General features: G+C 42.1%; 1 protein-coding gene across 1 annotated transcript in view; it reads right to left on the bottom strand.

Moving 5' to 3' along the window:
* LOC106604552 (palmitoyltransferase ZDHHC9) overlaps positions 1-23,817 on the bottom strand; it is a 54,717-nt gene that overhangs the window by 25,406 nt on the left and 5,494 nt on the right. The window contains exon 2 of the mRNA XM_014199304.3: positions 6,229-6,389. Within this exon, the coding sequence (XP_014054779.3) occupies positions 6,229-6,389 (161 nt within the window). The remainder of the gene's footprint in view (positions 1-6,228; positions 6,390-23,817) is intronic.

A 23,817-nucleotide genomic window follows, 5' to 3' on the forward strand; every position in this document is an offset into this window, starting at 1 on the left:
CCTTGCAGGTAACCATGTTTGGCAGAGGAAGAACAATGATTCCAAGCACCACTCTCCTTTTGAAGCTTCCAGTCTGTTATTTGAACTCAATCAGCATGACAGAGTGATCTCCAGCCTTGTCCGTCAACACTCACACCTGTGTTAACGAGAGAATCACTGACATGATGTCAGCTGGTCCTTTTGTGGCAGGGCTGAAATGCAGTGGAAATCTTTTTTGGGGATTCAGTTCATTTGCATGGCAAAGAGGGACTTTGCAATTAATTGCAATTCATCTGATCACTCTTCATAACATTCTGGAGTATATGCAAATTGCCATCATACAAACTGAGGCAGCAGACTTTGTGAAAATTAATATTTGTGTCATTCTCAACTTTTGGCCACGACTGTACACCTGTTCTGAAAGACTCCAGAGTCTGCAACACCACTAAGCAAGGGGCACCACTAAGCAAGCAGCACCATGAAGACCAAGGCACTCTTCAAGCCGGTCAGGGAAAAAGTTAAAGTTGTGCGGAAGTACAGCTCAGGGTTGGGTTATAAAAAAATATCCAAAACATTGAACATCCCACAGAGCACCGTTAAATCCATTATACATTTTTTTTTAAGAATATGGCACCCCAACAAACCTGCCAAGAGAGGGCCACCCACCAAAACTCAGACCAGGCAAGGAGGGCATTAATCAGAGGCACAACAAAGATAACCCTGAAGGAGCTGCAAAGCTTCACAGCGGAGATTGGAGTATCTGTCCATAGAACCACTAAGCCGTACACTCCACAGAGCTGGGTTTTACAGAAGAGTGGCCAGAAAAAAGCCATTGCTTAAATGTGAAAAATAATAAGCAAACACATTTGGTGTTCGTCAAAAGGCATGTGGGAGACTCCCCAAACATATGGAAAAAGGTAGTCTGGTCATCATTTGAGGTGTACCTGTGGATGTATTTCAAGGCCTACCTTCAAACCCAGTGCCTCTTTGCTTGACATCATGGGTAATTCTAAAGAAATCAGCAAAGACCTCAGGAAAATAATTGTAGACCTCCACAAGTCTGGTTCATCCTTGGGAGCAATTTCCAAATGCCTGAACGTACCACGTTCATCTGTACAAACAATAGTACGCAAGTATAAACACCATGGGACCACGCAGCCGTCATACTGCTCAGGAAGGAGACACCTTCTGTCTCCTAGAGATGAACGTATTTTGGTGCGAAAAGTGCAAATCAATCCCAGAACAGCAGCAAAGGACCTTGCGAAGATGCTGGAGGAAACAGGTACAAAAGTATCTATATCCACAGTAAAACGAGTCCTATATCGACATAACATTAAAGGCCGCTCAGCAAGGAAGAAGCCAATGCTCCAAAACCGCCATAAAAAAGCCAGACTACAGTTTGCAATGACCCCAAGCATACTTCCAAAGTTGTGGCAAAATGGCTTAAGGACAACAAAGTCAAGGTATTGGAGGGGCCATCACAAAGCCCTGACCTCAATCCCATAGAAAATGTGTGGGCAGAACTGAAAAAGCATGTGCGAGCAAGGAGGCCTACAAACCTGACTCAGTTACACCAGCTCTGTCAGGAGGAATGGGCCAAAATTCACCCAACTTATTGTGGGAAGCTTGTGGAAGGCTACCCGAAACATTTGACCTAAGTTAAACAATTTAAAAGGCAATGCTACCAAATACTAATTGAGTGCATGTAAACTTCTGACCCACTGGGAATGTGATGAAAGAAATAAAAGCTGAAAAAAAAAAAAAAAAAAAATCACTCTACTGTTATTCTGACATTTCACATTCTTAAAATAAAAGTGGTGATTCTAACTGACCTAAGACAGGACATTTTTACTAGGATTAAATGTCAGGAATTGTGAAAAACTGAGTTTAAATGTATTTGGCTAAGGTGTATGTAAACTTCCGACTTCAACTGTATGTAGTGTAAATCGCTTATTTTAAATTATTCAAATAACATTACTGAATACTGCCAGGGGGAATGAATGCTAGGACAGGTGGTGAGACAGCACAACTTGAACCAAATCAAACATTTACACAGTTTGCTCTAAAAGCATTGAGGCCATACCACCCCCAAAGTCTTTGCATGATTGAACAAGAGGCAAGAAAGTAGAATACATTTTTTAAAAGGATCTTGCTACCACCTTTGATAAAAAAAATGTATAAATCAACACAGTGTACAGGACAAATCAACACAGTGTACTGTACAGGACACAAGACGGTGGTCAAATGGCTTCATCAAATGCTGCAAAACATGTTTAAAGAAACACCAGGCTTTTTAACAAATCACAATGTCGAATCACAGTAAGTTATATCAAACCACTTTCCACTTAAATCCATTGCTTTGTGAATGAATTCATGTAGCTAGCTAGCACTCCAGTGGTGAATGAGACCATACGTGCGGTCCTTTGTGAAGAGCCGGTCCTGGTCGGCCCATTATATATTCCAGGAGGATAGGCTCTCATCCGATTAGTAGTCCTCCAGGAGCCAGCCACTAACGGGTCTAAGTGACAGAGCACCACAGCTGAGCCTTCATCAATATGCCGGGCAGCCTGGGTTCTAGAGCCCACACATCTGCACCTGCCTGTCTCCCAATAACTCACCCCACAATCCATCACAGACCCCACCAATTGCCACGCTGGCCAATGATGGCACATTAAAGATATTTTGGGGATGGAAACGCAAGATGAAAACTATTCTGGCGACTCTACCAATAAAATGAGGCAAGCATGCTAGAACGTCACGATTCAAAATCAAAGTTTGCAGGTAAAACCTTTGCAGTGGTTTTAGGTAAGGTAGTTGATGCAAATGAGTGACTTGCGAAATGCACTCATTAAAAATAACCTCTGATCTCCATCTTGCGAGATACTATTTTGTATTTTATTCAAGCGGATAAACTAGTGACGTACTGTAGGCAGTGACGTATTTCCTCTATGCCAAAAAAAGTATATAACTGAACCCAGACCCAAGTCACTTTTGCCTAGGGTCAGATGTTTTGAGACTAGTGTACGATGAGGAAGACCAGTTTGAGAGGAGTGCAAAATAGGTTGAGGGCAGGATCCTGCTGCAGAACACCAAACACAATCTGTGGCTCAAAATACTAAACAAGGTCATGTCACACAAACTGAACGGCCTTGCTGTTCTAAGTTGTGCCATTACAGCCAGTGTTAGACCAAGGATGAGAATGTTAGCCCTAAATCCATTAATATGTTAGCTAAATAGCCATTAGCCGAACAGGCAATAACAATTCACATGTTATCCTAATAGGCAATAGCCTTTAGCATGTATCACTGTTGTCTCACTGGAAGGCCTGAGTCAGAGCCATCACAAAGGAAGCATATCAGTCCAAGAAGCAATATCCATTAGCATGTTAGCCCAATAGTATGACTATGTATTCTGACTGGAAGGCTTGAGTCAGAGCCGTGACAAAAAGGAGCACTGCCAGCAAAGGCACTCTCAGTGGATCACCTGCAGCAGGGGCAAATCATTTCCAGACCGCTCATCTGGAGAGGAACTCTGACCAGTCCCTCACCCAAGCCTCTCGACTGTAATGAGAGAGGATGGGGGGATGCATGAAGGGCACTGTGAATCTTCCCTGCACATTGAACAGCTAGAAAGAGAGAGAGAGGGAGAGAGGGTTGGGCTGTGGCTGGGCTACTGCAGAGCAGACAGGCTTTTCCCTCAAGAGACGGACAGGAAAGAGAGGCTGGCTGAAAGAGTGGATAGTCCACTAGGGAGTGGTCAGGATATCAAAACAAAGACCATTAGAAGTGCAGCAATGTACAGCATGTTCATTAAGAGCCACATCTGGCTAGCTTATACGAGAAAACATAGGAAGAACACGTCTGCAAAACCCTCCTATTTGGTTGTGCCATTGTAACAATTAATGCATACTACTGTTGTCTAGGTAATGAGAACGGCATGGAGGGCCAAATTGATGAATTCAGACTTCATCAAGGCTCGAAACAGTACACCTCAAATTGCAGAAAAAGTCAGTAACAATGCAGGGGTGTGACTAGGGGATAAGCTCAGAACAACATGGATGATTAGCTAACCTTTAGTGGCATAAAGCATAACAAACATGAATTAACCAACAGGAAGGGGCTCTGGTCTCCACACTGCTGCTTGAAACACACACACACACACACACCTGCTGCAGTATTCATGACCCCAAAATGCTTTACACTTCGCTTGCTTCTTAATCGCCTCGGGTGGTGGGCCACAGTCCTCCTAGGCCCCACATCCGGAAGAGACTTCGCTTGCCCCTACCCCTTAGGCGCTTCATGTACATCGGAGAAGATTAGATAGGCCTGAGCAGCATGACAGTAGCTTCACCTTGCCCTCTGATAGGCTAGATGGAACGCTCGCAATATTGCTTACCTTAAACTCTTAAATTCTTTCAGAGCTACAGAAAATGTCACATTACATTGATTCAGTTTGGGTTTCAAATCTACAAATACACTGAACAAAAAAATGCAACCAATTTCTAAGATTTTACTGAGTTACAGTTCATAAGGAAATCAGTCAATTGAAAACAATTCATTAGGCCCTATTCTATGCATTTCACATGACTGGGAATACAGATATGCATCTGTTGGTCATAGATATACAGTACTAGTCAAAAGTTGGGACACCAACTTATTCAAGGTTTTTCTTAATTTTTTTAAACATTGTAGAATAGTGAAGACATCAAAACTATTACATAACACATATGGAATCATGTAGTAACCAAAAGGTATTTTATATTTTTGATTCTTCAAAGTAGCCACCCTTGATGACAGCTTTGCACACTCTTGCCAAAGCTGTCAAGAGTCTGTACACAGCCCATCTTTATTGCGAAATAGGAAGCCAATTTTAGATTAATCTTTGGATTGGAGATGCTTAATGTGAGTCTGGAAGGAGACTTTACAGTCTCAGACACCTATGTATTTATAGTTGTCCACATATTCTAAGTCAGAACCGTCCAGAGTAGTGATGCTAATCGGGCAGGCAGCGATCAGTTGAAGAGCATGCATTTCGTTTTACTAGCATTTAAGAGCTGTTGGAGGCCACGGAAGGAGTGTTGTATGGCGTTGAAGCTCGTTTGGTGGTTTGTTAACACAGTATCTAAAGAAGGGCCAGATGTGTACAGAATTGAATCTGTAGGTATCCAAACTTTGACTGGTACTGTATGTATGTATTTTTTTAAAGGTAGGGACATGGATAAAAAAAAACAGTCAGATTCCAGGAAATCTGTACAGATGCTTGCGAGATGGGGATGTGCATTATGCTGAAACATGAGGTGATGGTGGCAGATGAACGGCACGACAATGGGCCTCAGGATCATTGTCACATTCAAATTGCCATTGATAAAATGCAATTGTGTTCATTGTCCGTAGCTTATGCCTGCCCATACCATAACCCCACCATGGTGCACTCTGTTGACAACATTGACACTGCTCGCCCACACGACGACATACACGCCGTCTGCCATCTGCACGGTACAGTTGAAACCGGGACTCACAGCAGCGTGCCAGTGGGCATCAAAGGTGAGCATTTGCCCACCGAAGTCGGTTACAAACTGTGGTCAGGTCAAGACCTAGGTGAGGATGACGAGCACGTAGATAAGCTGAGACGGTTTCTTGCAGTTTGTGAAGAAATTATTCGGTTGTGCAAACCCACAGTTTCATCAGCTTTCCGGTGGCTGGTCTCAGACGATCCCGCAGGTGAACAAGCCAGATGTGGAGGTCCTGGGCTGGTGTGGTCACACACGGTCTGCGGTTGTGAGGCCGGTTGGACATACTGCTAAATTCTCTAAAATGACACTGGAGGAAGCTTATTGTAGAGAAATGAGCATTCAATTATCTGGCAACAACTCTGGTGGACATTCCTGCAGTCAGCATTCCAATTTCATGCTTTCAAAAGTTGAGACATCTGCAGCATTGTGTTGTGTGACAAAACTGCACATTTTAGAACAGCCTTTCATTGTCCACCGCACAAGGTGCACCTGTTCAATGATCATGCTGTTTTATCAGCTTCTTGATATTCCACAAACTTTTTGTTGTTGAGAATTAAGCTTTGTGTGTGTATGGAACACTTCTGGGGTCGTTTATTTCAGCTCATGAAACATGAGATCAACATTTTACATGTCGCGTTTATATTTTTGTTCAGTGCATATATGGGATATGGCCTAGGGGTTGTTTCTATACAGGGCCAAGGGAAGGATGATAACACAGGTAGGGTAAACTTTCTCACCGATCTCCATCTCGATGAAGGTGGCCTCTTCGGGGAGTGCGCGCAGCAACACTCCCGGGTCACTGAAGCTGGTCCTCAGCAGCATGGCCATGACGAAAAAGAAGAGGAGGATAGCAAAGACCGGGATGGCAGGGGACAGGTGGATTGCCAGGTATGGGCACCTGCAGATGTGACAAGAGGACCATAGGTTAATAATATTCCAGCACCACACAACTCTCTCAATGTTGACTCTGAATACTCCATAGTGAGTGATTATAATGTGATTGACTCGTGAAACACTAAGCTAAAGCAGGGTAGTTACAGTACCATGTGATTATTCTATTTAGTTATGATGCAAATCCTCATGAATTGTGAGTGGAACATTTTAATTTCTTGTCTTCCATTTCACACTCAATATCTGATATTTCTTTATATGTATTTACATGGCCCAGGAGCAAATCTGTGTTTCCCCTTTATGGCAGCACAATAATACGGCTGTGAAGATAACTATACCAGAGGTTGAAGAAGCCCTCGTCTTACACATGAGACTATTAGAATCCCCTAATTGTCAACAAAAGCGCTGCACAAACAGTCGGCACTGAGAAACAAGCCTCTACACGTCCTTGTAGAACTGTGTTCAGAAGTTGTTTACTGACGCAGCATGCAGTTAAAACAGTTTGGTCTGCAACCCTTCCCTAGGGCTTCACACAGACACTGCAGCCATGGCCCAAGAATCAACAACAGCCGGAGACCATGTTTACACTTCTAAACGCTCTCACCCTCCGGAGGGGGGAGGAGCAGTATTAACACGAGTCCAATTGGCATGCCTAAACTGTAAAACTGCCAATAGACTCAGGACGCCACTCTGCAGCCAGGACGCCCCACAAAAAAAGCCCATTTTCCTGTCATGGTGGCAAAGGCATTCTGTAAAGTGCTGCGGCAGATTGGCAAGCACCACAGGCCACTGCATTGAGCTATTAATAGAGAAGCTGCTCTCCTTCCCCATGTGGAGAGATCACACATCCACAATGTAAGGAGATATATATATATATATAAGTACCAGTCAAAAGTTAACTACTCATTTAAGGGTTTGTCTTTATTTTTACTATATTCTACATTGTAGAATAATAGTGAAGACATTAAAACTAATGAATTAACACGGACTCATGTAGTCAGCAAAAAAAGTGTTAAACAAATGTAAATATATTTGGACACCTACTCATTCAAGGGTTTTTCTGTATTTGTTTTATTTTTTTGACATTGTACAATAGTGAAGACATCAAAACTATGAAATAACACCTACAGAATCATGTAGTAACCAACAACAAAAAAGTGTTAAACAAATAGTTTATATTTGAGATTCTTCAAAGATGCCACCCTTTGCCCTGATGACAGCTTTGCACACAATTGGCACTCTCTCAACCAGCTTCATGAGGTAGTCACCTGGAATGCATTTCAATTAACAGGTGTCCCTTGTTAAAAGTTCATTTGCGTAATTTCTTTCCTTCTAAATGCGATTGAGCCAATCAGTTGTGTTGTGACAAGATAGGGCTCTCTCCTGTATTCCACCCCTAATTGGTGAAAGACCAACTCCATATTATGGCAAGAACAGCTCAAATAAGCAAAGAGAAACAACAGCTTCATTACTTCAAGACATGAAGGTCAGTCAATTCTGAAAATTTCAAGAACTTAAGGTTTCTTCAAGTGCAGTCGCAAAAACCATTATGTGCTATGATGAAACTGGCTCTCATGAGGACCGCCACAGGAAAGGAAAACCCATAGTTGCCTCTGCTGCAGAGGATAAGTTCATTAGAGTTAATAGCATCAGAAATTGCAGACGAAATAAATGCTTCAGAGTTCAAGTAACAGACATATAAACAGTTCAGAGAATTGCTGCGAAGAAACCACTACTAGAGGTCACCAATAAGAATAAGAGAGAGACTTGCTTGGGCCAAGAAACACAAGCAATGGACATTAGACCGGTGGAAATCTGTCCTTTTGGACTGATGAGTCCAAATGAGATTTTTGGTTCCAACTGCCATGTCTTTGTGAGACGGAGAGTAGGTGAACAGATGATCTCCGTATGTGTGGTTTCCACAGTGAAGCATGGAGGTGGTGTTATGATGGTGACACTGTCAGTTATTTATGTAGAACTCAAGGCACACTTAACCAGCATTGCTACCAGAGCATACTGCAGTGATACGCCATCCCATCTGGTTTGCGCTTAGTGGGACTATCATTTGTTTTTCAATAAGACAATGACCCAACACGCCTCCAGGCTGTGTAAGGGCTATTTGACCAAGAAGGAGAGTGATGAGTGCTGCATCAGATGACCTGGCCTCCATAGTCACCTGAACTCAACCAAATTGAGATGGTTTAGGATGAGTTGGACCTGACACTGAAGGAAAAGCAGCCAACAAGTGCTTAGCATGTGGGAACTCCTTCAAGACTGTTGGAAAAGCATTCCAGGTGAAGCTGGTTGAGATAATACAAAAAAAGTACAAAAAAAAGGTATGAAATGTATGCATTCACTACTGTAAGTCGCTCTGGATAAGAGCGTCTGCTAAATGACTAAAATGTAAAATGTAAATGTAATAATGCCAAGAATGTGCAAAGCTGTCATCAAGGCATAGGGTAGCTACTTTGAAGAATCAAAAATATATTTGGATTTGTTTAACCATTTTTTCATTACTACATGATTCCATGTGTTATTTCATGGTTTTGATGTCTTCACTATTATTCTACAATGTTAGTATATTATGTATGTTTGTAATAGTGTGTTATATGTGTATATAAATTGTATTTTAATATTTAAGGACTCTTGGAAGATTAGTCCAAATGGGGACTAAAAGAGATCCAAATCAAATCAAATGTAGAAAAATAGGGAAAATAAAGAAAAACCCTTGAATGAGTAGGTGTGTCCAAACTTGACTGGTACTAATTTGTAAAACTTCCCTCTTCATAATAATCACATGTGTAATGCCATACAAGCTGTGCATGAGGCATTATAATGCACTGCTCCCCATGTGGAGATATGTCCTAGGAACACCCTCTTCATAATGCATAAGCACATGTATTACACCTAATGAGTTATAGATGACGCATATAATTCCTTATGAAGATAGAATGGGAAAGTATTACCACATCTGGTCATACAGTAAAGGGCAATGTCCTGCTGGACAGGTTGATGAGTCTTGTGTATTTCAGTATAACTAGTGTAACAGGATATGAGTTTGATCATGCAAGAGGTACTGTATGTTAAACGGAAATTATTTTAAAAACACCAGATTTCTTGTGGATCCTGATGTATAAAGATGGTGGATCTTCCTACAAAATCCCAAAACATAATCAATCCAAGAAAATGCGTTCTAGTTGAAAAACAAACTTTCTCCCAAATCAGTCTGGTACACATGCACAAGGCACGTTTATGATGGAAGCCCCAGACACTGACTGGTTAGGCTGGTTCTGTCATTCAGTTCCCTTAAATGTTTCATTTCCTCTTTTTGTTTGGGTGCCATTTTATGCTGACTCAAACACCATAGTGAAAATGTTCGGTAAGAGGGAGGAATAGGAGTATGGGGAGGGGTGTAGCTACAGTGTACAAGAGTGAGTCAACAAAACACAGGGTGACAAAGTCTACCTGTTCCTTTCACATTATGGAGATTGACTTGACTTCAGGATTTATTCCTTTGAACTCTTAGTGCCTTTTGCCCCACTATGTAGATTAGACAGGTAAGTGTGCATACTGGTGCCATACGTTTCCCCCCAGTACCTATTTAATAGTCTGGTTCCACATCTGTTTGCGCTGTGTCCAACTCCTTTGCCTTGACAATGACCATAGGAGTTGGAAAGACAGCACAAACAGATCTGGGACCAGGCTACCTTTTCAACACTAATGGAAAAATGAAAAGGAGCAGAGATCCATCCAATCAATATATATTTCCACTAGTTTAAGCCCTGAGGCAGATGGCCAGAGCTTTATTTAATTTTTTTAAACAATGCGATAAACCAGTCAAATTTAAGCAAGGCCCTTTTCATTTTGCCATTTCAGTTTTTCCATCAACAGCGTAATTAATCACATTCAGACTCAACACTCATTGTCAGATTCTGTGTTCAGTATTATTTGCCTTCTGAAAATCTCTCAATATGATTGAATTTCATTTTCTTAAAAAAGGTCCAATGCAGCCATTTTTATCTCAACATCACATCCTTGCTGGGTTATAATTAAGCACCTTGTGATTTTTAATTGAAAACATGGTGAAAAAGAAACAAAAATAGCCATTTCTCAAGCAAGAATTTTGCTAGGACTGTCTGGGAGTGGTCTGAGTGAGGGGAAAACTGAAAACTAGCTGTTATTGGCCGAGGGGTTTGGAACTCTTATTGGTCTATTAACTAAGGCTGTCTCTGGACTTGCCAGTTCATGCAGTTTTAGTATTCTGATAGAATCCAGATTGAGGAGAAATCCCCACACAATGCATCCCTGACCACCTCCTGAAGTAGTCAGACAGATCTGAACATAATCAGACCACAATGCGACTTTTGTATGTCTAGACCAGTCTTTTCAATGCAAACTTTGTGTTCTCATAGCCGAAGTCGCATGTAACTGTAGACACAACCTAATTTACCAGCTGGTGATATCACAAGGCAGGCTACAACTCCCTCCCTCCAAAACAGGCAACATTTCAGGCAGTCTTTTCAAACAGATCTTACACTTAAAAAAATAATACAAAAATTGAAAAAATATATCATAAAATTGAAAATAAAAAATAAAAGGCATTATCCTAATTTTCACAATTTAGCAATATTCGTACCCGACCTCAGTGTGGAAAAATATATAAAAAAACAGGAACTCTCGTTTGACTGCATTGGGCCTTTAATATATGTTTTCATATATTTCTTGTTTGTTCTTTCTCTTCCCCGTTGTCGTCGGCGAGAAAGGCTTCCCAAATTAGTGTTCAAAGTAGGCTATATTTATGCTCAAGTCATCTCAAAATAACATCAAACTAAGCCATTGGACAACAAAATTCCTTTAAGATATCCAAATATGCAATTTCTCTGAACTATCCCTTTAAAATTGGGCCTTGAGCCCAACCTGCATGCCATAGAACCTGTACAATTTGTCACACACTTTCCTAACACGAGGCTTGTAACAGCCAGTTATTTTTCATACATTGAAAGCTGAGCTAACATATCAACCACTGGCTCTACCTGGTATCAATTATAATAGGTAACAGATGCAGAGTGAACACTACTGTTAACTTTTAACCACTGGAGGGGAAGGGACATTTGATTGAGGGCTCTCGAATCTAGACTTTAAACCATTTAACTTCACACTCAAAACACTGATAAGAGGATAGGTACAGGACTTGTTAAGTAACAAGAAGTAAGAAATAATATTTTTGTGGTTCTCTTCAACTTTAGTTGAGGTGTCCATGAAACGGGTGCAATTCTCAGTTTGAGACTTTTCTGCCCAATTTCCTGCTTTTTAGCCCAGGACTAGGCTTAATCTGTGTCTGGGAAACCGTCCGATCATGTATTTCAAGAGTGGAGATGAGGAGAGGCCTCTAAAGTAGAGACGTTGCAGCCTTAAAAAAGTAGAACCGAGGAATATGTCATGCCTTAGCCACACCTGACATTTGCCTTCACTGAGTAACTCATACCCAGCCTTTATGAAGTCATAACACCGGCGTTAGCTGTCTGTTGGAGAGCAGAAGTGAATCACAATAACAATGAATTATGTACTATATTGCTGCGCTAGCAGATCTGCAGTAGGCCTGCTGTGTAACTTCTCTCTTTTGTAAGGTCTCACACCCTCTCACACACAGTAAACAGTTCTCTGACCCAGGAAATAGTTCCATAATATTCGCCGCTGTATATTCTGACCAGAGTTCCTATAGTGATCTCTAAGCCACAGTCATCTCAGCAACAACTGAGGCATGTTCTGCAGGTAGTATGTGACTCCTTATTCTACATGTCATGTTTGTTCTAGACATAAATCTCCTATCTGAACTTACCAAGGTTTGTGCCCGGTTGTCTTCATGACATATTGGCTTGAGACCAAGAATTGCCACAAGACTAAGACCTCAAAGTGCTGGCTGGACATTGCCCTTTGAACAATAAGAAAGGAACCCCAACCTACAGTCAGGGGCGAAAATCTGATATCAACTTTGGAGGGGACAATTACATGAAATTCTCTCAAGAGCAATTCCTGAGGGGGACACCAAAAGTAGTGCTGTAACACATAGCCTACATTGTAATATGGTAAATGTATATTGAGGAACCAAGGAAATAAGGTGTTTGCCGTACTCCTAACTACCGGTACCCAAAACTACACAACTAATTACAACAGCAATACCATTGCCTTTAACAAATCTTAGTTCAGTCACCAGTTTAAATTGAGAGTGGGGGTATCCATGGCATTTTCCAATTATGTTCCTATTTTACAAGTAAAAAAAAATTGAGAACCTTTCATAATGTTGCCAAACAAAGACTCAACAAACTTACCTGAGACTCCCTGTCTCTGCCAGTCTGTCCCTGCATATCTGTCCCCAACTCTGCTGTCTGTGTGCCATCTGTTGCCTGCTCTGCCTAATGACATCATTGTGAAACATTTCCATTAGAATTTCATTTCTTTCTTATGAACATTTTATCAACTAGTCTTTGAGATATTAGGCTACTAGGGTTCTTACTTTGCGTTTTGGTGTACTGAAAAATACTCTGATGTGCGTCTTTTATTTTTCTGCCATTTTTCTACCTGGCTGGCTGGCTGGCTACACACACACACACAGTGTGTGTAGTTATTTACAGTAGGAGATGGGCTTCTATCATCTTACCTTTTATCATTCTATTTGGGCTTCGATCTAAAAAGGTAGCTAGCAAATGTGAAACGGATTAAAATGACAAGAGTTGACAGCTGTATGAGTTCACCATTTACACAACATATGCTGCAACCTTTTGTAATTTTAATAGTTTGTTTCATATTGGCTGGCTTCCAACAATAGCTGAATTTGCAAAGCTAGCGAACACCATTTCAGTGGTGTTTGCTATAATCTTTGCTACCCGGGTTAAATAAAGGTGAAATAAAATAAATAAATAAAAGTTCCCTTGCGACAATTTAGCTTTTCTACCGAGACCATTAAATATATTTAAGACAATGGTAGAAGAGAGTGTAGTTCTGTTCAGTTTGGACTTCAGTTTATCGCTAACCTTATCACAGGGTCTTTGAAGCACTAATTTACATCATCTGCGTTCTGATCTTGGAATAAATTGACGATGGCAAAGATTCCATCTTTGACGAGGCCACATAAATGGAATAGGTACTAGCTAGCTTAATAGTTAATATTTGCGCGCTAGCTCTGCATATTCAGCTAGTGTGTGTGCGCGATTGACTGGATTAACCTCACGTCAGTTACGTTCATTGAGTGCCTTTCAGACAGTAGACACGACCCCTCTTACCTTGCCAACTAAGGAACTGGCAGTGGATCAAACCATTGTGAGGCAAAGGGTGGGGGGGGGGGGGGGGTCGCAATCTTTTGAAACTTAAAAACGCGCTATTAAGTGTCTATAATCAGCACAATTTCTTTCATTGCGTATTATTAATATTATTTAAATTACAGTTATGTTTCAGTGATATATTGGGGGGGACAAATATTTTTCCCAGGATGGGGTGTCGTGTCCCCACCCGTCCCCCCCGGGATTTCCACCCCTGCCTACAGTAAGGGTGCGGTTTAGTGACATCAAAAAACAACACATCCTAGATCTGAATGAAAGAAATAATCTTATTAAATACTTTTTTCTTTACATAGTTGAATGTGCTGACAACAAAATCACACAAATAATCAATGGAAATCCAATTTATCAACCCATGGAGGTCTGGATTTGGAGTCACACTCAAAATTAAAGTGGAAAATCACACTACAGGCTGATCCAACTTTGATGTAATGTCCTTAAAACCAGTCAAAATTAGGCTCAGTAGTGTGTGTGGCCTCCACGTGCCTGTATGACCTCCCTACAATGCCTGGGCATGCTCCTGATGAGGTGGCGGATGGTCTCCTGAGGGATCTCCTCCCAGACCTGGACTAAAGCATCCGCCAACTCCTGGACAGTCTGTGGTGCAACGTGGCGTTGGTGGATGGAGCGAGACATGATGTCCCAGATGTGCTCAATTGGATTCAGGTCTGGGGAACGGGCGGGCCAGTCCATAGCATCAATGCCTTCCTCTTGCAGGAACTGCTGACACACTCCAGCCACATGAGGTCTAGCATGGTCTTGCATTAGGAGGAACCCAGGGCCAACCGCTCCAGCATATGGTCTCACAAGGGGTCTGAGGATCTCATCTCGGTACCTAATGGCAGTCAGGCTACCTCTTGGCGAGCACATGGAGGGCTGTGCGGCCCCCCAAAGAAATGCTATCCCACACCATGACTGACCCACCGCCAAACCGGTCATGCTGGAGGATGTTGCAGGCAGCAGAAAGTTCTCCACGGCGTCTCCAGACTCTGTCACGTGCTCAGTGTGAACCTGCTTTCATCTGTGAAGAGCACAGGGCGCCAGTGGCGAATTTGCCAATCTTGGTGTTCTCTGGCAAATGCCAAACGTCCTGCACGGTGTTGGGCTGTAAGCACAACCCCCACCTGTGGACGTCGGGCCCTCATACCACCATCATGGAGTCTGTTTCTGACCGTTTGAACAGACACATGCACATTTGTGGCCTGCTGGAGGTCATTTTGCAGGGCTCTGGCAGTGCGCCTCCTTGCACAAAGGCGGAGGTAGCGGTCCTACTGCTGGGTTGTTGCCCTCCTACGGCCTCCTCCACGTCTCCTGATATACTGGCCTGTCTCCTGGTAGCGCCTCCATGCTCTGGACACTACGCTGACAGACATAGCAAACCTTCTTGCCACAGCTCGCATTGATGTGCCATCCTGGATGAGCTGCACTACCTGAGCCACTTGTGTGGGTTGTAGACTCCATCTCATGCTACCACTAGAGTGAAAGCACCGCCAGCATTCAAAAGTGACCAAAACATCAGCCAGGAAGCATAGGAACTGAGAAGTGGTCTGTGGTCCCCACCTGCAGAACCACTCCTTTATTGGGGGTGTCTTACTAATTGCCTATAATTTCCACCTGTTGTCTATTCCATTTGCACAACAGCATGTGAATTTTATTGTCAATCAGTGTTGCTTCCTAAGTGGACAGTTTGATTTCACAGAAGTGTGATTGACTTGGAGTTACATTGTGTTGTTTAAGTGTTCCCTTTATTTTTTTGAGCAGTGTATATTAATGAACTCTAAAAAAAATAACACTACAATTGGTTACTCAACTTAAGGACAATCAACTAAATGGGCGGTCATTTTAAAACCAGTTGGAATTGAAAACTGTCTGATATTAATATTCAGAAACAAGTTGCATCAGCAACAAAAAGTTGTAACCGTGGAGCAGAACAAAGTGATTCATTAATAAATCAGATCACAACGATGTGACCTCTGACAGAGAGAGGAAAAAGGAACATAGTAGTGTGGAGAATCAATAAGAACCCAACAAGCCACTGCAATACAACGCCTGTGTTCCAAATGGCACCCTTTCCCCTATAGTGCACTACTTCTGACCAGGGCCCAGTGGAGTGCCATTTGGGACACACAGCATATTGATCTGAAAATTGAGAAGGGACCGAAACCTTAAGACCCAAAATGCTGCCAGAGTGGCAATACCGCACACCTGAGTCTTTTAAAGAGATGATATCAGACATTTCTTGGGAGAATGGTGGCATGCGTCATCCATTTCAAAGCACTTGGATGGAGGTGAAAAACATGTAAAGTGTCTCTCCCTAGCTCGCCTCCTTGACTTGAAGTACAGATATGAACAGGATAATTTCACTGAAATTCACTCTCCCTAATAACACAACAAAACCTTAAACAAGAAATCTTTCAGGGAACAAAGACTACTTCATGATAATTGGAAATAGATACAGTAGGTTCTGAATATGAAATCAGGGCACTGACTGGGTTGTGTTAATTAGACACCAAAATGAAGAAGAAAACAGACAACCAGGGAGTGACTACCTTTACCTGTTCAATCATAAAACACATTTAATTTGCTGATTTGGAGACATACACACAGAGGGGAAGATGGATATCCGGGGGGACCTCAGTTCTGTTACTAGATATCCTCTGGCCAGAGTAACACTAAGGTCAGCACGATCTCGCCCCCTCCCGAGCCACACACAATATATTTGAGGGATCTGACCGGGAGAAGCCAAGGGCCGCTCTGCTAGACTAGCCACCCCCATGAGGACTTGTACAGCAGCAGCCAGGCCTTCAGTTCACAGAGCCAAATGACTATCAAAGCCTGAGCCTGTTCATTAAGCATCAAACAGAAGGAAAAAAATACAGAAAATTAGGGACCTGGACCAATAAGAAATGCTAATTTCTGTTTGTTGCAAAACATACAAAGACCACACAATAATGTTGTACGAATCAATGCTGGAAAAGGGACCAAAAGCATGGAGATTGCTTCATCCTACAACACCTGTTTTGTGTAAGTGTTGCTCATTTGTAGGGCAGCTACTCTTCAGGGGGAGCCTCCCTCACTAGACTGCTGATGGTTGGTGATAAGTAGAGGTTTACCCAGTTGGTTGGTTGTTCTTGGACTGGGTCCAGCCTGCTCAGAGTACACTGTCTCTCTGTCCTCCAATCTATGCCCTGTTGCTACTTTCTAATCCAAAAACGAACATGAAAGGAACCTGGCCCTAATGCAGTGAATTGATTCCCAAGGAAGAAATGTGTGTGTTGGATCTTCACGGACAAACATCAATATAATTAGTGGGAGGATAACTAAGCTGGATCTCCTAGAGTAATATAATCGTAGGATTCCTCTAAAGTTGTTGACCTTGAGCTGTCAGAAGTGGGTTGTGTTTGTTAGGGTACACAAAGCAAAACAGTTTGCAAACGAAAATGGAAAATTAACACGAGCATTTGTTCATGGCCAAGCTCAGATAGGACCTCTGTTTCACTCAGATTCAGGCCGTTTTCTTTAGTTTGGTGTCTAAAGAACAAACCCATGGTTAGATCTGTCTCCCCTCTGAAAACGACTACATATATTCAGTGTAAAGAGGATGCTACACCAGTGAAGATTATCCTGACCAGTATCCTATTGGTGTAAACCATGAAAGCACAGCCATCAAAAGTGGTTTCCATCATTGTTTCCTTACTCACATACGACTAGTAGTTTAGTCTACAGAAATATTAGTAACATTCTTGCTAAATGAGGAATGTCAAACTGTTGCCAGATACAACAGAATCACAGACCCCCCGTGTCCAGCTGCAGAATCTGTCCCATAGATGATCCATGGCAACCTCATTCCATAACTCCATGTGCTGTAGCCAACTCCTATTATCATGCCATACAGTCCATAAAGGACATACAGTACCAGTCAAAAGTTTGGACACACCTACTCATTCAAGGGTTTTTCTTTATTTTGACTTTTCTACATAGTAGAATAATAGTGAAGACATCAAAACTATGAAATAACACTTAGTAAGTAACATGTAAGCAACAAAAAAAAGTGTTACACAAATCAAAATTTATTTTATATTTGAGATTCTTCAAAGTAGCCACCCTTTGCCTTGATGACAGCTTGCACACTTAGCATTATCTCAACCAGCTTAACCTGGAATGCTTTTCCAACTGTCTTGAAGAAGTTCCCACATATGCGGAGCACGTGTACGCTGCTTTTTCTTCACTCTGCGGTCCAACTCATCCCAAACCATCTCAATTGGGTAGAGGTCAGGTGATGGTGGAGGCCAGGTCATCTGATGCAGCACTCCATCACTCTCCTCCTTGGTTAAATAGCCTTTACAGTCTGGAGGCGTGTTGGGTCATTGTCCTGCTGAAAAACAAATGAGACTCCCACTAAGCGCAAACCAGATGGGATGGTGTATCGCTGCAGAATGCTGTGGAAGCCATGCTGGTTAAGTGTGCCTTGAATTCTAAATAAATCACCAACAGTGTCCCCAGCAAAGCACCCCCACACCACCTTCTCCACGCAGACAGATTTCCACCGGTCTAATGTCCATTGCTCGTGTTTTTTGGCCCCAACAAGTCTCTTCCTCTCGTTGGTGTCCTTTAGTAGTGGTTTATTTGCAGCAATTCGACCATGAAGGCCTGATTCACGCAGTCTCCTCTGAACAGTGGAGGTTGAGATGTGTCGGTTACTTGAACTCTATGACACATTTATTTGGGCTGCAATCTGAGGTGCAGTTAACTCTAATCAACTTGTCCTCTGCAGCAGAGGTACGTACCTCTGGGTCTTCCTTTCCTGTGGCGGTCCTCATGAGAGCTAGTTTCATCATAGTGCTTGATGGTTTTTGCGACTACACTTGAAGAAACTTCTTGAAATGTTCCAAATTGACTGACCATGTCTTAAACTAATGACGGACTATCGTTTCAGTTTGCTTATTTGAGCTGTTCTTGTCATAATATGGACTTGGTCTTTCACCAATAGGGCCATCTTCTTTATACCACCCCTACCTTGTCACAACACAAGTGATTGGCTCAAACGTATTAACTTGTTATGGATAGGGGGCAGTATTTTCACAGCCGGATAAAAAAACGTACCCGATTTAATCTGGTTATTACTCCTGCACAGAAACTAGAATATGCATGTAATTAGTAGCTTTGGATAGAAAACACTCCAAAGTTTCTAAAACTGTTTGAATGGTGTCTGAGTATAACAGAACTCAAATGGCAGGCCAAAACCTGAGAAGATTCTAAACAGGAAGTACCCTGTCTGACCATTTCTTGGCCTTCTTTGTCATCTCTATCCAAAACAAAGGATCTCTGCTGTAACGTGACATTTTCTAAGGCTCCCATAGGCTCTCAGAAGGCGCCAGAACGTTGAATGATGACTTTGCAGTCTCTGGCTGAAAAACAGTAGCGCATTTGGTAAGTGGTCGATCTGAGAACAATGAGACGGGTGTGCGCATGAAGAGTCCATTTTACTTTTTCAGTCTTTGATCGAAAACAACGACTCCCGGCCGGAATATTATCGCTATTTTACGAGAAAAATCGCATAAAAATTGATTTTAAACAGTGGTTGACATGCTTCGAAGTACGGTAATGGAATATTTTGACATTTTTTGTCACGATACGCGTCCGCGTGTCACCCTTCGGATAGTGTCTTGAACGCACAAACAAAACGCCGCTATTTGGATACAACTATGGATTATTTGGAACCAAACCAACATTTGTTGTTGAAGTAGAAGTCCTGGGAGTGCATTCTGACGAAGAACAGCAAAGGTAATCCAATTTTTCTTATAGTAAATCTGAGTTTGGTGAGTACCAAACTTGGTGGGTGTCAAATTAGCTAGCCCGTGATGGCGAGCTATCTACTCAGAATATTGCAAAATGTGCTTTCACCGAAAAGCTATTTTAAAATTGAACACCGCGATTGCATAAAGGAGTTCTGTATCTATAATTCTTTAAATAATTGTTATGTTTTTTGTGAACGTTTATCGTGAGCAATTTAGTAAATTCACCGGAAGTGTTCGGTGGGAATGCTAGTTCTGAACGTCACATGCTAATGTAAAAAGCTGTTTTTTGATATAAATATGTACTTGATTGAACAAAACATGCATGTATTGTATAACATAATGTCCTAGGAGTGTCATCTGATGAAGATCATCAAAAGGTTAGTGCTGCATTTAGCTGTGGTTTTGGTTTTTGTGACATTATATGCTAGCTTGAAAAATGGGTGTCTGATTATTTCTGGCTGGGTACTCTGCTGACATAATCTAATGTTTTGCTTTCGTTGTAAAGCCTTTTTGAAATCGGACAGTGTGGTTAGATAAAGGAGAGTCTTGTCTTTAAAATGGTGTAAAATAGTCATATGTTTGAAAAATTGATTCGGATTTTCGAGGAGTTTGTATTTCGCGCCACGCCCAATCATTGGATATTGGAGTGGTGTTCCGCTAGCAGAACGTTTAGATGTAAGAGGTTTTAAGGAGGAAAGAAATTCAACAAATTAACAAGGCACTACCTCATGAAGCTGGTTGAGAGAATGTCAAGAGTGTGCAAAGCTATCATCAAGACAAAGGGTGGCTACTTTGAAGAATCTCAAATATAAACTATATTTGTTTAACACTTTTTTGGTTACTACATGATTCTGTATGTGTCATTTCATAGTTTTGATGTCTTCACTATTATACAATGTCAAAAAAAAAATTATATATACATATATATACATATACATATACATATATATATATACACACAGAAAAACCGTTGAATGAGTAGGTGTCCAAACTTTTGACTGGTACTGTACATACAGTCCAAATAGCTCATGGGACAAGGCCAGATCCATGGGAATTGGAGAAGTCCTGTCTATATAGATGTCTCTCTTTTTAGGTGCAGATTTGGATTTGTTTGGCCCATGATCCATGGGCATTTTAAGATTTAGACATCTATGTGTTAGGACAGGTATTCCCAATGTGATTCACCTTTACATTTACAATCAATCCCCCCCCTCGCCATAGTGGCCATGTTTCAATGCCAAAAATAAAATTAAACCATCTAGTGTTCAGCGAAATAAAAACAATGTCAAATACAGGTAGCCTAGTCAAATAATTAACATCCAATCACATCAACCGTTACCCTCTAGCGGGAATTCCACTAACGGTCCGTATGTAGCCAAAACGTAGCTGCTGCTCATTCCATTTGCTCCAAAATTGATAAAATGGTTAAATAAAAGTAAGGCCCGCGTCCATAGAGACACATACCAGCTCTACTGGTAGTACTGCTACTACCAGCAGTACTACACCTGCACCTGTTGACGAAATAAGTTCTGCTTCAACGATCAGTAATTCTATATTTGTTGTTACCCCAGCTAGCATGGACACACAGTTGTGAATCTGATGCAGCCAAAGAGCTACTGCCCCTTTACCCGGGAAAGCACCGAACGACAGGGACCATCGTAGAGGCACAAATATGATGAGAAATACATTGATTTGGGGTTCAATTATATTGGGAGTACAGCCTTTCCTCAGCCACAGTGTGTTATAAACTCAGCAAAAAAAGAAACATCCTCCCATTGTCAACTGTGTAAATTTACATGTGCAAATATTGGTATGAACATAAGATTCTACAACGGACAAACTGAACAAGTTCCACAGACATGTGACTAACAGAAATGGAATAATGTGTCCCTGAACAAGGGGGGGGGTCGAAATCCAAAGTAACAGTCAGTATCTCTGGTGTGGCCACCAGCTGCATTAAGTACTGCAGTGCATTGCCTCCTCATGGACTGCACCAGATCAGCCAGTTCTTGCTGTGGATGTTACCCCACTCTTCCACCAAGGCACCTGCAAGTTCAGACATTTCTGGGGGGAATGGCCCTAGCCCTCACCCTCCGATCCAACAGGTCCCAGACGTGCACAATGGGATTGATATCCGGGCTCTTCGGTGGTCATGGCAGACCACTGACATTCCTGCACAGAACGAGCAGTATGGCTGGTGGCATTGTCAGGATGAGCCTGCAGGAAGGGTACCACATGAGGGAGGAGGATGTCTTCCTTGTAACACACAGCGTTGAGATTGCCTGCAATGACAACAAGCTCTGTCCGATGATGCTGTGACACACCGCCCCAGACCATGACGGACCCTCCACCTCCAAATCGATCCTGCTCCAGAGTACAGGCCTTGGTGTAATGCTCATTCCTTCAACGATAAACGCGAATCTGACCATCACCCCTGGTGAGACAAAACCGCGACTCGTCAGTGAAGAGCACTTTTTGCCAGTCTTGTCTGGTCCAGCGACGGTGGGTTTGTGCCCATAGGTGACGTTGTTGCCGGTGATGTCTGGTGAAAGACCTGCCTTACAACAGGCCTACAAGCCCTCAGTCTAGCCTCTCTCAGCCTATTGCAGATGGTCTGAGCACTGATGGAGGGATTGTGCATTCGTGGTGCAACTCGGGCAGTTGTTGTTGCCATCCTGTACCTGTCCCACAGGTGTGATGTTCGGATGTACCGATCCTGTGCAGGTGTTGTTACACGTGGTCTGCCACTTCGAGGAGGATCAGCCATTCGTCCTGTCTCCCTGTAGCGCCGTCTTAGGCGTCTCACAGTACGGACATTGCAATTTATTGCCCTGGACACATCTGCAGTCCTCATGCCTCCCTTGCAGCATGCCTAAGGCACGTTCACGCAGATGAGCAGGGACCCTGGGCATCTTTCTTTTGGTGTTTTTCCAGAGTCAGTAGAAAGGCCTCTTTAGTGTCCTAAATTTTCATAAGTGTTCCCACGGGGGGCCAGCACAGGGAAAAAAATGTATGAAATGTATGCATTCACTACTGTAAGTCGCTCTGGATAAGAGCGTCTGCTAAATGACTAAAATGTAAAATGTAAAAAAAAAATGTGACCTTAATTGCCTACCGTCTGTAAGCTGTTAGTGTCTTAACGACTGTTCCACAGGTGCATGTTCATAAATTTTTTATGGTTCATTGAACAAGCATGGGAAACAGTGTTTAAACCCTTTACAATGAAGATCTGTGAAGTTACTTGGATTTTTACAAATTATCTTTGAAAGACAGGGTCCTGAAAAGGGGACATTTCTTTTTTGCTGAGTTTATGTGCACAAGTACTAGTTCACAACTCGATGAAACCTTCACTCTTGTGCAGAAATGTAGATACCAAAAATGCCATTTTGAAAAATAAGCCACGGGAGTTTGAGTGAGAATTAAGACGACTTTCGAGTAGTAAGACATGTATAAAAGCAACAGATACCATTAATAAGGGGCTAGAAGTGTCTTATATGGTGAGCTACCAAGTGGCTAGGCCAGGCAAGCCCAATACTATTGTGGATGACTTCATTCTTCCTTCTGCTGCGGATATGGCTGGGACAATGCTGGGGGAAAAGGCCCAAAAACTATGCAGACAATGTCTCCATCAAACAACACTGTTTCATGACACATCAGTGACATGGCAGAAGATGTTTTGAAACAATTACTGCTTCGCATACAGGCCAGTGAATTATTTGCGTTACAGCTGGATGAGTCAACATATGGGGTGTGCCTGGCACAGCTCCTGGTATATGTCCGTTATGTTTATGGGGGGGGTCAATTAAGGAAGACATCCTCTTCTGCAAACCAGGACAACATGAGAGGATATTTTTAAAGTCACAAAGCTGTCCTGTACATCAAATGGACTTTGGTGGTCAAGATGTATTGGTATCTGTACTGATGGCACAAGCGCCATGACAGGGAGACATAGTGGAGTGGTAACGTGCGTGCAAACTAGAGGTCGACCGATTATGATTTTTCAACGCCGATACCGATAATTGGAGGACCAAAAAAAGCCGATAACGATTAATAGGTCGATTTTTATTTATTTATTTGTAATAATGACAATTACAACAATACTGAATGAACACTTATTTTAACTTAATATAATACATCAATAAAATCTATTTAGCCTCAAATAAATAATGAAACATGTTCAATTTGGTTTAAATAATGCAAAAACAAAGTGTTGGAGAAGAAAGTAAAAGTGCAATATGTGCCATGTGAAAAAGCTAACGTTTAAGTTTCTTGCTCAGAAAATGAGAACATATGAAAGCTGGTG

This window comes from Salmo salar, chromosome 05 (assembly GCF_965601325.2).
Source record: "Salmo salar chromosome 05, fSalSal1, whole genome shotgun sequence".
Classification (NCBI taxonomy): Eukaryota; Metazoa; Chordata; class Actinopteri; order Salmoniformes; family Salmonidae; genus Salmo; species Salmo salar.